At 38.8% G+C, this 15,690-nt stretch overlaps 1 protein-coding gene across 3 annotated transcripts in view; it reads right to left on the bottom strand.

The window, feature by feature from the left end:
• ALDH1A2 (aldehyde dehydrogenase 1 family member A2) overlaps positions 1–15,690 on the bottom strand; it is a 204,009-nt gene that overhangs the window by 39,884 nt on the left and 148,435 nt on the right. For all 3 annotated transcript variants that reach the window (XM_032624455.1, XM_032624457.1, XM_032624456.1), the window contains one exon: positions 1,452–1,513. In XM_032624455.1, coding sequence (XP_032480346.1) covers positions 1,452–1,513 — 62 coding nt within the window. The remainder of the gene's footprint in view (positions 1–1,451; positions 1,514–15,690) is intronic.

The following is a 15,690-nucleotide window of genomic DNA, read 5'->3' as shown; positions in this document are numbered from 1 at the left end:
TCTCTTTGACACTGCAAAAAAAAGCTAATGGAGACTAAAAAATATATGTGAGTATCTGAGTCTGCAGCCTAAAATGGTTTAAACTGATTTTAAAAGGATATTAAGCTTGTATTGTTATAAGTGCAGGCATGAGCCTCAGTACTATCAGGTGTCGTTGATAATTTCATTAAGAAAGAAAACAAAAATCCTGGTCCCCTGGCTTCAGCCCCTGACCACAATGTGTTTCTGCCTGAAGCATCTCAGCTGCCATCCTTGAAAGATTCTCACTGGCCCTGGCAAGCTTGCAAAAATATACAAGTGTCTTGCCTTCACCAAACACCCAATTTCTTTTCCCCTTAGTTGTTTATAAACTTGGGAGTACACAGTGATGTTTTAATTCCATCTACAGTATATAAATCTTGGAGTGCAGTAATTGAGCCGAGCTGGCTGACAAGCGGCTCTTGTCCTGTCAGTGAAAGCTGCAGCTCCAAGAGTCTGGGGAAGGGCAGGAAAAGCAGGTTTGAGTTCCTGCAATTAAGGTGACAGACCTCAACCCTGCTCTGAGCTGAGTAGGATTTCCCTGGGTGGTTTAGGAGCAGAAGTTAAATCAAATCTCTCATCTTCCCTTTTCATTCTCTAATAAATCTCACAGTAACCTAGAGCTTATGGACCACTAAAATAATATATTAATACTTCTCAAAAATCTTTGGTTTCCAAAGCCAAAGATTATCTTGAATTGTTCTCCTATATTTTGAGGAGAGAAAACTTCTTGCCTATACTGTAAGAATTTAAATTGAGCCTCCCCTGAAACCCTTGCCAGAACGATTAGCTAGAATCTTCTGTTGGCAGATTCGATGATGTTTTGTATAGTGCCAAGGCTGTGTATGAGACAGAGAGAAAAAAAAATGTTTAATGTTCCAATCCAAACACTAAGCACTACATATATTTCCCTGTACAAGATACACAACAGCCCGGCATGGTTTCAATTATGACTGTGACGTTAACTGTACTGCTGTGTCTTCTGTAGAGTCTTCTATCTAGATTCTTATGAAAAGAAACAGTGGGAAAGAATGGGATTAAAAGACCATATAAAACAATATGCCTGGAAAAATGGTGAGTCACAGTTCTAAAAAATAAACAAGCAAATATAACAAAGTATTAATTTTCCATAAGCAGAATGGACATCCATAACCAAGGGCAGGTTATTAATACACTAGACTTTGCTTTGCTTATTTTAATCATGAGAATTCCATGACTTGAGAACTCAACTCCTGGTAACAAAGCTGAAACCCTATTAACCTGTTCAAATAAGCATTTGCAGGGAGGCTGTTAAAGATATGTCAACAACATGAACTCAGTTTTTTTTTCCCCCAGTAATGGAAAACACACATTGCTGAGGTCCATGTTTTATGTATCTTTAAGAGAACTGGTTCAAATGAAAATAAATACGAGGCGTGAGGAGATACACTCACTGGGATGATCTGTCCACACACTCCAACAGGTTCGTGTCTTGTAAAGGTAAAATAGTCTCCATCTGAAAGAAACGAGCACCGTCACTACCACAGAGTTCAGACTAGAAGAAAAACTGCAGAGGGAGAACTTGGGTGGCAGCAAAAAGCAGAAATAAAGTTGAGAAAACTTTTTTTTCCATGGTTCCTACTCAACTATGTATGAAAGCTGGTAGAAGAGCTGTCACTTGGCAAAGGGTTTCTCCAGATATGGTCCCCAGACACCCAAACAGAGTACTGGTAAGAGGCCCTCAAAGGCAAAATAAAAGACAAGTTTATGACACTAGATGCAGTCCTGGGGGTGAAGGGTGGGGCAGGGACAGGGGCAGGTGGGCCAGGGAACTGGAAAATATTAAATATTATATTAAATATTAAAATGATATTTATATATAGAACAGTTGAGTTAAAAACTGAGATACCTCAAAATTTTAAATAGTTTTCTGAAAGTACTAAAAAAAAGAAACTAAGTAAAATGCTATTGGATAAATTTAAAATGCTAGGCAACTGGAAAAGGTGAGGTGTAAAAGTAGGATCTATTTCATAACTCAATCCTGGTGTCCAAATGCACTTCCAGGCACTGGGGGAACCCAGGCACGTCTAGGTCTATTTCAAGAAGGCAAAAGTTCACTTCAAAGAAGATTACATCGATAACCCAAAGCCTCCACCCTCAAACCAGCCATGGAAATGAGGACAATTTAATAAGCAATGGGAAGTTGGAATAAATACCCAGGAAATCCAAACCAAATTCTTCTTTAGGAAAGTACCATTATGTTTATCTGAATTATTTTAAGTGGCTAATTGAGCCACTTAAGCCAAAGAATGGCTTGTTTTTCTTAGCATAAAGCTTTTCATTTCTGATGTTGGGTCTTTGTTTTTCCCTCAGTTGCCAACCCTTTGGCTGCTTCACTGATACTTGTTTTCTCTCTCAAAAGCCATTCACTAGGGAAAGTGAAGACCCTCAGTTAATACTCAGGAAGAGCATTACTATTAGGGATGGGAATGAAAGTGGGGACAGGAGGAGATGCTAATTCTTCCTAGAATTAACAGCTATCTGTTGCTGGTACATCTTTTCGAAGAACTTTTTCTTCCCACATACATTAGCATCATTTTATCCCTCTCTTTTTTAAAAAAAAAAATACAAATGGGGTCATATTATTCACAGTCTCCTATACTTTGGTTTTTCCCACTTTTTTCATATAAATCTAACACATTTTTTAAGCTGCTGAATGTTATTCCACTGGCTCAATAAACAATGGTACCACTGTAAACTGTCCTGAAGGACGACAGAGGTTGCTTTCAGTTCAAGCTATTATAAATAATGCTGTAACACTATCATTTTATATCTCTCTGTGTATCTGTGAAATTTCATGGTCAGAGTGTACATGCATTTCACATTTTGATCAATATTGCCAAATCACTCTTCAGAAAAATTACACAATTCATAATTCCAAAACAACATGTTTTTTTCCCTACCCTTCAACACTGGGGTTTTTCAAACATTTTAATTTTGGTCAACCTGATAGGTAAGAAAATGACAACCTGTTTTGATGATATACGGATTGAATATTTTTTCATGTTTAATGGTCATTTAAAATTTTTTTCTTCAGGTTTATACCCTTTCTCATTTTTCTACTAGGTTATTCTTTTTTAACCATTTAGAGGACTCTGTGTATATTAAGAAAATTAGGCCTTTGTCGTGTATATGCAAAGTTTTACCCTAGTCTGCTACTTGTCTCCTAATTTTGTTTCATGTATATTACTTTAAATGGAAGAATTTAGGAAGTAGGTAAGCTCAGCAACTGTAGGAAGGAAATTACTTTAGAATGTATCTCCACTACAACAGAAAAAATAGCCAAAACGTGGAAACTGTCCACAGGATGACAATAAGAAGTCTGAGTAATATTTTAAAAATCAAGTTTAACTATCTCAGCTTTGTATGCAGACAATTCAAGAACTTTCATAGGTATCTTTGTTTACAATAGTGCAAGTTACCACCCTTCTTCAATTTATAAATCTCTGAAAAAGCTTTTTCCTATTAATAAGTTTTAATATTTCACATTTTTTTCCCAGAAGATATAAATGCAATATCAGGCTCCTCTTCCTGGGAAGGTTTTTCACGGGGAGCAAAAACACTGATCAATAGGCTAGAGAGTTTCACATGCACAGAAACCCTTCTCAAGTAAACTCCGTAATCTGGCTAAGGTGATGGATTCGGGTATTAATCAAAGACCATAGAAAGAGAGTATAATGTCAAGATGGAGTACAAATGACCTGAGAAAAAAATGGGAATATGAAGAACCACACAGGTGTTTATTTTAGCAGCACTAGAATGGTTCAGAGAGAATTCACAGGGCACTTGCACAAGCACAGCATTGTAATTCATGAAGCGTTTCCCCCCTCTACATTCTAAATGCTGAAGAATTTAGTTGTATTACTTTTATAATTTTGAAAGTTACTGAAGAAATGAAAGAGAAGAAAAAATATAGGAAAATCTTAAAAAGTTGACCTCATAAGGAATTGAACTCGACTCCATACTTGATCCCAAGAGAAACTTGAGTTACGGGGAATGAAAACTTTCTTGGATAAACTGTTCACAGATTTGACAATGGCTGGCACAGTGAAAGAAATCGAAGAATCTTCCATCTAAGTTCCTCTAAGCAGTAGATAAATAAAGGGTATTTTGGTGCTTGAGCTCTTCCCAAAACACCGCTGAGTGAAAGAGATAAAGAAAGGGTCCCAGACCTTGTACTCAGTCCGTATCCTCATCTGGTTAGTGGAAGAGGATTCTGAACAACCCTAGTCTGAACAGGGTGCCCAGAACACACGAGAACTATACCTCCTACGTGCACCCTTGGCCGGGGCTGGAGGCACCTCAGAGGTCCCACACAGCTACTATGACCCTGCTCTGGATCTCGCCAAGCTTCTAGGCTAAGGTTACCCAAAGGCCAATCACTCAAGAGCCACCTTCTTAATTTTAGCCATGTTCAAGTATCACTTACCCTATTACTTATAATTTCTTAAATTAACTCGTCTTTTAAAAGCTATTTGTCAGCTATTTGTTAGCCTCACCTTAGGGAAAATCTATGAAATAACAGATTTCATAAGCTAGCAATATTTTCTTCTAATATTCTTCAAACCTAATAAATTAAAATAAAACATGCTTACTGCATTACTGTAAAGAATCATCTTTAATTTTTATTTTTTATTGAAGTATAGTTGATTTATGTTTCAGGTATACAGCAAAGTGATTCAGTTATAAATATATATATATTCTTTTTGAGATTCTTTCCCATTATAGGTTATTACAAGATATTGAATATAGTTCCCTGTGCTATACAGTAGATCCTTGTTGTTTGTCTATTTTATATATAGTAGTCTGTATCTGTTAATCCCAAATTCCAAATTTATCCCTCCCCCACCTTTCCCCTTTGGTATGTTTTCTATGTCTGTGAGTCTATTTCTGTTTTGTAAATAAGTTCATTTGTATCATTTTTTTAAGATTCTACATATAAGTGATATCATATGATATTTGCCTTTCTCTATCTGATTTACTTCACTTAGTACGATAATCTCTAGGCCCATCCACATTGGTGCAAATGGCATTCTCTTTCTTTATACGGCTGAGTAATATTCCATTGTGTATATACACACACGTGTGTGTGTGTGTGTGTGTGTGTATATATATATATATATATATATATATATATATATCTCACATCTTCTTTATCCATTCATCTGTCGATGGACATTTAGATTGCTTCCACGTCTTGGCTATTGTGAATAGTGCTGCTATGAACACTGGGTGCATGATTCTTTCTGAGTTAGAGTTTCCTCCGGACCTATGCCCAGGAGTAGGATTGCTGGATCATATGATAGCTCTATTTTTAGTTTTTTGAGGAACCTTCATACTGTTCTCCATAGTGGCTGCACCAATTTACATTCCCACCAACAGTGTAGGAGGGTTCCCTTTTCTCCACACCCTCTCCAGCATTTACTGCTTGTAGACTTTTTGATGATGGTCATTCTGACCGGGGTGAGGTGATACCTCATTGTGGTTCCGATTTGCATTTCTATAGAATCATCTTGCAGGCTACTGGTGCCACATGGTATGCCATATTGCGCTTCTCAAATTTAAATGTGTACACAAAGCACCTAGAGTTCTTGTTAAAACGCAGATTATGAATCTGTAAATCTAGGGTGGGGCCTAAGAGTCGGCATTTCTATAAACTCCCAGATTGTGCCAATGCTTCTGATCCACAGACCACACTCCAAGTAGTGAGGTCCAGAGGAACCAAGCAGGTAAAGGGTAGCCCATGTGTATTGTGATGACCTACAGCTGCTGACTTCATTTCTATTTACTTTTTGCCTCTCTGATAACTAATTTGCCCGAAAGGAGTTTGAAGTGTAGGAGAATCTAAACAATGCTTTTAACACTTCTAAATAGGAAGATAAGAACAAAAACATATATACTTCTACAGAACCTTACAAAATATTTTTACATTCTTGCCTCATTCCATGGTCAAAACAACACTATGGAAAATTAGGGCAAGTACTATTATTAGAAATTTACAATGAGAGAAAATATGGCACAGAGAGGTTAAGTCTAAAGTGATATCACTGGTTAAGTTGTGGCTCCTGCACTTGAATCTGCATCCTCAGACTTCAAATTCACTTCCCTTAGAAACATATTAAAGGCTCTTTTGTGAAAAAGGTATTGGATTTAGGTGGCTATCACAAACCATAGAATCAGAGTGTAACGTCAAGGAGTGCAAATGGCGGGAAAAAGACAACCCTTTTACGAAGGGTGAAGATGATTCTTTGAGGATGTGGTGTGTGGACAGAGAACTCACATAGACTTCTTGTATCTAAAGTTATAAAGGGAACGCTACAGAGCAACAGCCCTCTCCTCAGGTGGGGGAGCCGAAGGCTGAGCACCTCTCTGCATCTGGGGTGAGTCGACTCCAAGAGGGTGCGGACTGTTACTTCTCCCTCTCTTCCACACCTAAGATGATGTACAATGAGTACTGCTCTCTGCCTAGAAGAAAAATTGCAGCCCATTTTTTCCCATCTTTTACATTAATAATGCTCTCTAAATATGGCAAGATGATTAAAAAGATTGTTCCCTTCATTTCTCTACCTTTGTGCTATAAATCAGCCTGACATAGAAAAAAATCTCCATCCAAACTCTGATACTCCATTTTAGGTTATGATGATCTTAGGTCTTTTTACGAAATATGAGGCATTACAGAGAGAGTTCAGACTCAGCAAGAAAGGACTGCCTGTGATGAAAATACTAAATAAATGTTCTGAATATCACATTCTGAGACAACAAGTTAGCATATATAACTATGGTAGAGAAAACGAAAGAAGTGATGGCACACCAAAACAGAGATACTAATTCACATTTAGAACTTTTTATCTCTCAGCCTCTTTTCCATTTCACTCAAGTAAAATATACTTTCTTAAAAGGAGTTTATTTTAAGACACACCCAGAGACAACTTCTCTTACGTGTTTTCATACCTGAATGTTGTACCCTTTATGAAGAATATAAAAATCTTACAATTAAAAACTCTATTTTACCATGAATTTGGTTGAACTATGGATCAAATTTTACTGAGTATGTATAGATTGAGCCATTTCTAGAACTAAACTAAGAAGAGTCTTTGTCTCTAGAGATGAGTAATAGAAAATCCCCTTCCACATTTGTAAATGTCGAGGCACTATTCTACATTCTTTGATGGGGGCTCATTAAATTACACAAGCAATATAGCAATTACTTAGTTATTTAGAACAATTTAAATATTTGGATTATTCCTTCAGGGTAAACATTACTTCTTAAAGCAGATTTTATAGTTGTTTGAAAAAAAAATTTGACAGAATTATTATTCTCATAAGAATATCTGGCATTGACATCATCTACATATAAACTAGACAGAGTATATGATTAGGTAATACCTATGGTCAATGAAATCAGAAGAATCTGAAATGTGCCAGAAATTGAGAAGAAATTTATCAAATATGGACCCCAAGAAATGGCTCACAGGAATGCATGGATTCTTCAATATATGCAAATGAATCAATGTGATACACCATATTAACAAATTGAAGGATACCATATGATCATCTCAAAAGATGCAGAAAAAGCTTTCAACAAAACTCAACGCCCATTTATGATAAAAGCCCTCCAGAAAGTAGGCATAGAGGGAACTTACCTCAACATAGTAACGGCCATATATGACAAACCCACAGCCAGCATCAGTCGCAGTGGTGAAACACTGAAATCATTTCCACTAAGATCAGGAACAAGACAAGGTTGCCCACTCTCACCACTCTTATTCAACATAGTTTTGGAAGTTTTAGCCACAGCAATCAGAGAAGAAAGGGAAAGAAAAGGAATCCAAATCGGAAAAGAAGAAGTAAAGCTGTCACTGTTTGCGGATGACATGATACTATACATAGAGAATCCTAAAGATGCTACCAGAAAACTACCAGAGCTAATCAATGAATTGGGTAAAGTAGCAGGATACAAAATTAATGCACAGAAATCTCTTGCATTCCTATACACAATGTTACTGTGCATTCCAGCTAGGCCAAGGAAAGGGGGTGGTTGTAATGGGGAAAAAAATTAAAGACAGGGACCTTTTTTTTTTTTCTATTTTAAAAAGTTTTCCCTTTTTGGAGCTATTTACTTAGTCCTCTTCCCATTTTACTTCCTCATATCATTTACTCAGCAATGCAGAAATATTTTCATAGAACTGATGAAATTTTGCCAAAGTTCTCATCAAAGTTTAGGGTTCACTTACACTGAATTGCCATTTGATTTCTGATGCAAGCTCTCAGGACTTTGTTTGGGCCATCTAAATGTGAAATCTTTCATTTTTTAAATGAATGGCTCCAAGATAAAGGTAAACATTAACTATTAAATGCTACCAAATAGTTCTTCCATTAAGGATAATGTATTGTGATCTATACAGTAAAACTCTGGCCAGCTAAAGTGAACACACTTAGGGCCATTTGTGGGCCTAATGATGGAAAATCTGAAAGAGAAATTGAGGAAACACTCCTATTTACCACTGCAACAAAAAGAATAGAATACCTAGGAATAAACCTACCTAAGGAGACAAAAGACCTGTATGCAGAAGACTATAAGACACTGATGAAAGAAATTAAAAGATGATACAAACAGATGGAGAGATATACCATGTTCTTGGATTGGAAGAATCAACATTGTGAAAATGACTCTACTACACAAAGCAATCTACAGATTCAATGCAATCCCTATCAAACTACCAATGGCATTTTTCACAGAACTAGAACTAAAAATTTCACAATTTGTATGCCAACACAGAAGACCCCAAATAGCCAAAGCAATCTTGAGAAAGAAAAATGGAGTTGGAGGAAACAGGCTCCCAGACTTCAGACTATACTACAAAGCTACAGTAATCAAGAGAGTATGGTACTGGCACAAAAAAAGAAATCTAGATCAATCGAACAGGATAGAAAGTGCAGAGATAAGTCCACACACTTATAGTCACCTTATCTTTGATTAAGGAGGCAATAATATACAGTGGAGAAAAGACAGCCTCTTCAGTACGTGGTGCTGGGAAAACTGGACAGCTACATGTAAAAGAATGAAGTTAGAACACTTCCTAACACCATACACAAAAATAAACTCAAAATGGATTAAAGATCTAAATGTAAGGCCAGACACTATAAAACTCTTAGAGGAAAACATAGGCAGGACACTCTATGACATCAATCACAGCAAGGTCCTTTTTGACCCACCTCCTAGAGAAATGGAAATAAAAAGAAAAATAAACAAATGGGACCTAATGAAACGTAAAAGCTTTTGCACAGCAAAGGAAACCATAAACAAGACGAAAAGACAACCCTCAGAATGGGAGGAAATATTTGCAAATGAAGCAACTGACAAAGGATTAATCTCCAAAATATACAAGTGGCTCATGCTGCTCAGTATCAAAAAAACAAACAACCCAATCCAAAAATGGGCGGAAGACCTAAATAGACATTTCTCTAAAGAAGATATACAGATTGCCAACAAACACATGAAAGGAGGCTCAACATCACTAATCATTAGAGAAACGCAAACTACAATGAGGTACCACCTCACACCGGTCAGAATGGCCATCATCAAAAAGTCTACACAAAACAAACAAAAAAAACCCATAAAAAACCAATAGGGGCTTCCCTGATGGCGCGGTGGTTGAGAGTCCGCCTGCAGATGCAGGGGACACAGGTTCGTGCCCTGGTCCAGGAGGACCCCACATGCTGTGGAGCGGCTGGGCCCGTGAGCCATGGCCGCTGAGCCTGCGTGTCCGGAGCCTGTGCTCCACAACAGGAGAGGCCACAACAGTGAGAGGCCCACATACCGCAAAAAACAAACAAACAAACAAACAAAAAAAGTCTACAAACAATAAATGCTGGAGAAGGTGTGGAGAAAAGGGAACACTCTTGCACTGTTGGTGGTAATGTAAATTGATACAGCCACTATGGAGAACAGTATGGAGGTTCCTTAAAAAAACTAAAAATAGAACTACCATATGACCCAGCAATCCCACTACTGCGCATATACCCTGAGAAAACCATAATTCAAAAAGAGTCATGTACTACAATGTTCATTGCAGCTCTATTTACAATAGCCAGGACATGGAAGCAACCTAAGTGTCCATCGACAGATGAATGGATAAAGAAGGTGTGGCACATACATACAATGGAATATTACTCAGCTATAAAAAGAAATGAAATTGAGTTATTTGTAGTGAGGTGGATGGACCTAGAGTCTGTCATACAGAGTGAAGTAACCGTATGCTAACACATATATATGGAATCTAAGAAAAAAAAAATGGTTCTGAAGAACCTGGGGGCAGGACAGGAATAAAGACGCAGATGTAGAGAATGGACTTGAGGACATAGGGAGGGGGAAAAGTAAGCTGGGACGAAGCGAGGGTGTGGCATGGACATATATACACTACCAAATGTAAAATAGATAGCTAGTGGGAAGCACCCGCATGGCACAGGGAGATCAGCCCGGTGCTTTGTGTCCACCTAGAGGGGTGGGATAGGGAGGGTAGGAGGGAGACAGACACAAGAGGGAGGGGACATGGGGATATATGTATATGTACAGCTGATTCACTTTGTTATACAGCAGAAACTAACACACTATTGTAAAGCAATTATACGCCAATAAAGATGTTAAAAAAAAAAAAACAAAGAAGAAATGGCTCCCAACTACAATATGAAGAGTATTTCAAGAATTGCTACAAATCTTATATATCGGGTAACACTAAAAATGAGTTTACTTAACAGCATCAAAATCTGTTACAGAATTCAATGAACGGATGGCCATCTTCTAATCTCTAATTTGTATACAGAATTACCTTTCAACGAGCTAGCAACCCTTCTGGTGACCCCAGTATTAAACAATTAGACCGACTACAATGAACTAGTTCATTTTGTCCTCTAGCAGATTCCTATGTATTCTGAGACTGAACAGACCTCACTGAACATTTTACAGCTATAAGGATAAACTTTATAAATGCTTATACAGACACCGGAGACGATATTAGCATACAGTGGTGCTAACACTATTTCTCCCAAGAGGCTGCTGGTAGCATCTCAGAAGTTAAACTACATGCTCCTGAGTCAGTTATGAAGATATCTTAGCTCTACTACTACTCCATTACATCATCTTGGAAAGTTACTTTACTTCTCCAGACCTCAGTTTCTCTGTCTGAAAAATGAGGAGACTGGCCTTAGTGATCCCTGAGTTCTTCTTCAGCCTTAACCTCTCAAAGAGGTTACATGTGAAGCAGACTTTGCGATCTCCTGCCACCACCAATTCAGGTAACTACCTACCCTGGGTTCTTAGGTGGGCACAGCAAATAGCTCCTCATTCTCATTCTGAGTGAACAGTAAGATCTCACCATATGGGTTACCTGCTGACAACGCTAAATTAGATCGAGCTGTTAAAGGCAAAACCTTAGGATATGAGTCAATTTCCGCACATTTTTAGCCTATTTAGTTCAACAGGTAAAACTGAAAGGAGGTGAAGTAGATAAATAATTACAGATGGCCTGAGTAGCTTTTTAAACTTTTCTATATGCTAATGTATCGTAAGGTCATTTTTATGTTAGAATTCAGCTTAAAGCTGGACCACATTTTCTCTGCTTACGTATCACAAAATAAATAAAATCAATACCGTTAAAGAGAAAAATCGTAAGTAACGTAAATCAATTATCCTCTATTTTTCCTTCAGTGAACTAAAAACAATCTTTGTTCCTTCCCCCATCACAAGGAGTTTGTGGCCATGAGAGGTTAAAAATAATACAGGTTAAAAATAATCAAAATGGGGATAAAACTACTTCCCCTGGAGGGCTTCTATGAGATTAGAGATATTGTAATGGGCACAAAGAAGGTGTATAATAAATCATAATAATGATTATTATCATCATAATTAGCAAATGTTATTACAGAAGGGTCAAAGCATAGGATTTATGGTCAGAAAGAATGGCTCCATCGAGTACCATGGCAGGAAGTAATAGACAATGTTGTAAAGGGAAGAACGTCAAGACCCTTGTGAATCAAACTAATACTGCATGATTCTGTGATAACATCCACCTGTGGGCCTTGAGGGGGGTGTGACAGAAACGGATGGGAGAATCTTTCAATTCAGAGGGAGAAACAGCTGTCCAGTGGATGGCTCAAAAGTGGTCAGGCCATAACCCTTTTCTCCTCCTCCCAAATATTCAAGAGGGTGGCCACCCTTCAGGGGGAGAGGAAAAAGTACATACTTGCTCTCTCCAACTGATTATCCATTATGTAATCAAAATCTCTTTCTAAAACACAATTCTGATCAATGCATTCATTTACTTAAAATAATTCAGTGACTCACCATTACTGTGGAATAAAACTTGCAGCACGGTTTCCCCAGGCCCAGAGCCCCTCTGTCTTCTAAATCTGGCTATACTTTCAGATCCACTAGCACACTGTACTCTCCTCCCTCCATACTTCGCACAGGTTATTATCACTGCTGGTGATGGCCCTATCTCCATCTTCACTTACCTGCCCTTGTACAGGCATCACTTTGTACATCCCACTTCCTTCTCCAGGTAGCCTTAATACTGGGTGAGATGCCTTTTCTATGGAGTACCACTGTACTTTGTACTTCCATATGTGAATAAGCCACTCTGTATTGCACTTGGCTGTCTACCTGTTTGTTTTCTTTACTATACTATGGACATCTTACTTGTTCACCTTTGCAACTCCAGTGCTTAACACAGGCGCTCAAAAAAAAAAAATCTGCTGAATGAATGAATGTATGAAGGATGAGGGGATGCCTGAGAGACCGAGGTTGAAGCCTGGTAGAGCAGGTGAAGGAAGAGCTCTTCCTATTACAAGGCAGAATGCCCAGGTTTCCTAAATGGGAAAGAGTCCAAGAGACAATAGCATAATTCTTCCCACTCTTCCTGGTTCTTATCCTTTAGTGTCAGGGATACTAAGCTGGATGAACTATGGAGTATGATTCAATGTAACAAAGCAGCCTTATATTAAAAAAAACCTTTCAGGTTTATTTTTATGGGTGACCAGGCAGAACTGTGCTTTCCGTCCTTGTATTTCTCCTAGGAGCAATGGTTCAGTATTTACTAACTCAGTGTCCACACCAACTTTATAGAACATAACTACCATGAATAATGAGAATCAACTGGATGTTAATCTAAAAATCGGAAGAGGGTGACTGGCCTCTTCCTCTTCCCGCCCTGCTGTACAGGTCTCCACAAGAGGGTCTACAATGGCTTAGGCAGAAAGAGACTTGGGTTTAAATCTCAGGCCTGCCACTTACTCCCATGTGACCTTGTTCAAGACACTAAACCCTCGCCGTCTCATTTTCTCACCTGCAAAATGGGTACAATACCTTTTAAAATCTGACCTGTTTCACAGGATCATACACAGAATCACACAGATCCTGTATGTGAAGGAAACTTTTACATGCTCAAGTGCTTTGCAAACATAAAGTACATTATCCCTTTACATTATAATTTCAAACAAAATTAGGGTGTTTCACAGGGAAATGTATGTAACACAATAAAGACCTCATGGTTAAAGGCTAACAGCTTTCCTATATTCCACATTTCACTGAAAAAAGCCAAGAACACAGAGACAAAAATCAAGCCGATGTTACATTATAAAGTTACAAATGACAAATAAAGCACAAATGGACTGATTGAACAAATTTGAGAATAAATAAGTAAATAATAATGACGCTCCCTTTCCCTGATCCTCCACTATCACCCCTCTGGCTTAGCCAACTAGATTCCCTAAGCACTGAACTAGCCAAAGGGGTTGTGAGATGAATTCTCAGGACATGTCCAAATGTATCTAAAACTCGAACAGAAGGGAAAGCGGCCAAGTTCACGTTTGCCGTCATCCTTCCTTTCAACTGCTTGAGGCACCACAGCAAAAAGGTCTTACATCCCAGACCCCCAGCTTCCTAGGAGCTCTGCTTTATGACCTGAAGCCCTGGAGAGTCCCTCATCCTGGTACCCCTCTAAACGCACTTTAGGAAAAACTGGGGAAACAAAAATTACTTGCCATTTAAGGGAATTCCTCACTTTTTTTCCTTCACAGGCTGGACACCAGTTTATGAGTAAAGGTGGCAGAGACTACTGTGAAAGACTTTTCTAAGCCCTGTATTTCTAACTCAGAATCCCCAAAGAGCATCAGATGAAAACAGTGAGACTTATAGACCAACCACCTCTGCCAGATAAAGTTACAGTGAAGTATCAAACATTATCGGGAACTCCAATAAATCTTTATCTAATCAATCAAGGTCTTCTCTCCTAAGGAGGCCAAAGAAAACCAAGATACCGTTAGGTGAAATACCAGGTCAAATGTGTACAGCCTTCTGTTTCACCTTATTTCTAAGATATCTCTAAATCATTTGAAAAGATGTTTAAATATCTGAAACATATTTGTTGTCTTAGTGAAATGGCAGGTGGGGTGGGGCGCAAAACAACCAGGGCCTTTGATCCTGATAATTTCCTTTCTGCACTGAAACAGAAGAGGTCAACCTGAAAAGGCTGGCCCATGTCCTGCTCTTGACAACGGTTTTCGTTCCCAGGCCCTCCCACAGGTATGCTTATGCCAGGCAATGACTCTGCCTCACTTAGGCCATTCCTCGATCCTACAAATGAGGCCAGAGAACAGTGGTCTGCAATATCCCAGAGGCAGGAGTGAAGCAAGATTCTGACATTCCTTAAGAACAGTCTTCTCCATCCTTCTGAGTCTGCTGAACGTGGGAAACTTCTGGATGGCAGGGAAGAGTCCCTATAGCCAGAAATGCATTTTCTAAAGACTAACATTCCACATGTCACCATCATTCACGGAGGTAATTTTTAAATAGTCCTTTGAAGCCTCATCTCTGTCCCTTCTCCCTTCTCACTGTGACTTCTTCTCTTCTTGCTAAATGAGGCATCGCAATGGCCACATGGTTGGTGCTGGTCTCTGTATCGTCTCCTCACTACGCAAGGCAGAGAACCCGGCAGCATAGGCATCACCTGGCAGCTTGTTAGGAATACAGAACCTCAGGCCCCATCCTAGACCTGCACTTGAAGAAGATTCCAGGTGATACATATGCACATTCAAGTTTGAAAAGCACTGCTCTAAGCCAGCTACAGTATCAGCCAATCATCCCCTTTTCTGGTAAACCAGTCCTCCTGAGCCTAGGAAGGCCCGAACTGGGCACTCCAGAGTCCCCAGCATCACTTTCCACTCTTCCTAGTGTGTACATGGAAAGCAGGCTGTTTTCCAAAGAACACGGGTAGAGTACCTGGCACGTGACTTAGCAGCACCCAGAAGCCACTCAAAAACATGTATCTTCTTTCTTTATATGTATTCACCACTGACAATATCGTCCTATCTCTTCCAGTTGGTCCCTTTCCTGCCGTGATATCTCTTCTACCCAGTATCTAAAATGGATCTTCTAGTGAAGTGATTCACCAGGCTCTAATGTCAAAGTTTCAGCTCTACAATTTATTTGCTGGGTGAATCAGGAAAACTAACCTTTCTAGACCTCAGTTTTCTCCTCTGTCAATGAAGATGTTAATAATAACAGTGCCTTCCCCTTGGGGCTGCTGTGAAAGCATTTCATTTGATCTTAGCTACAGCTAGTATTCATGCTCAGAC

Source organism: Phocoena sinus, chromosome 2 (genome assembly GCF_008692025.1).
Source record: "Phocoena sinus isolate mPhoSin1 chromosome 2, mPhoSin1.pri, whole genome shotgun sequence".
In the NCBI taxonomy this organism is placed as follows: Eukaryota; Metazoa; Chordata; class Mammalia; order Artiodactyla; family Phocoenidae; genus Phocoena; species Phocoena sinus.
Note: the sequence above shows the minus strand (reverse complement) of the source record. Positions and strands in the feature narration are given on the sequence as shown.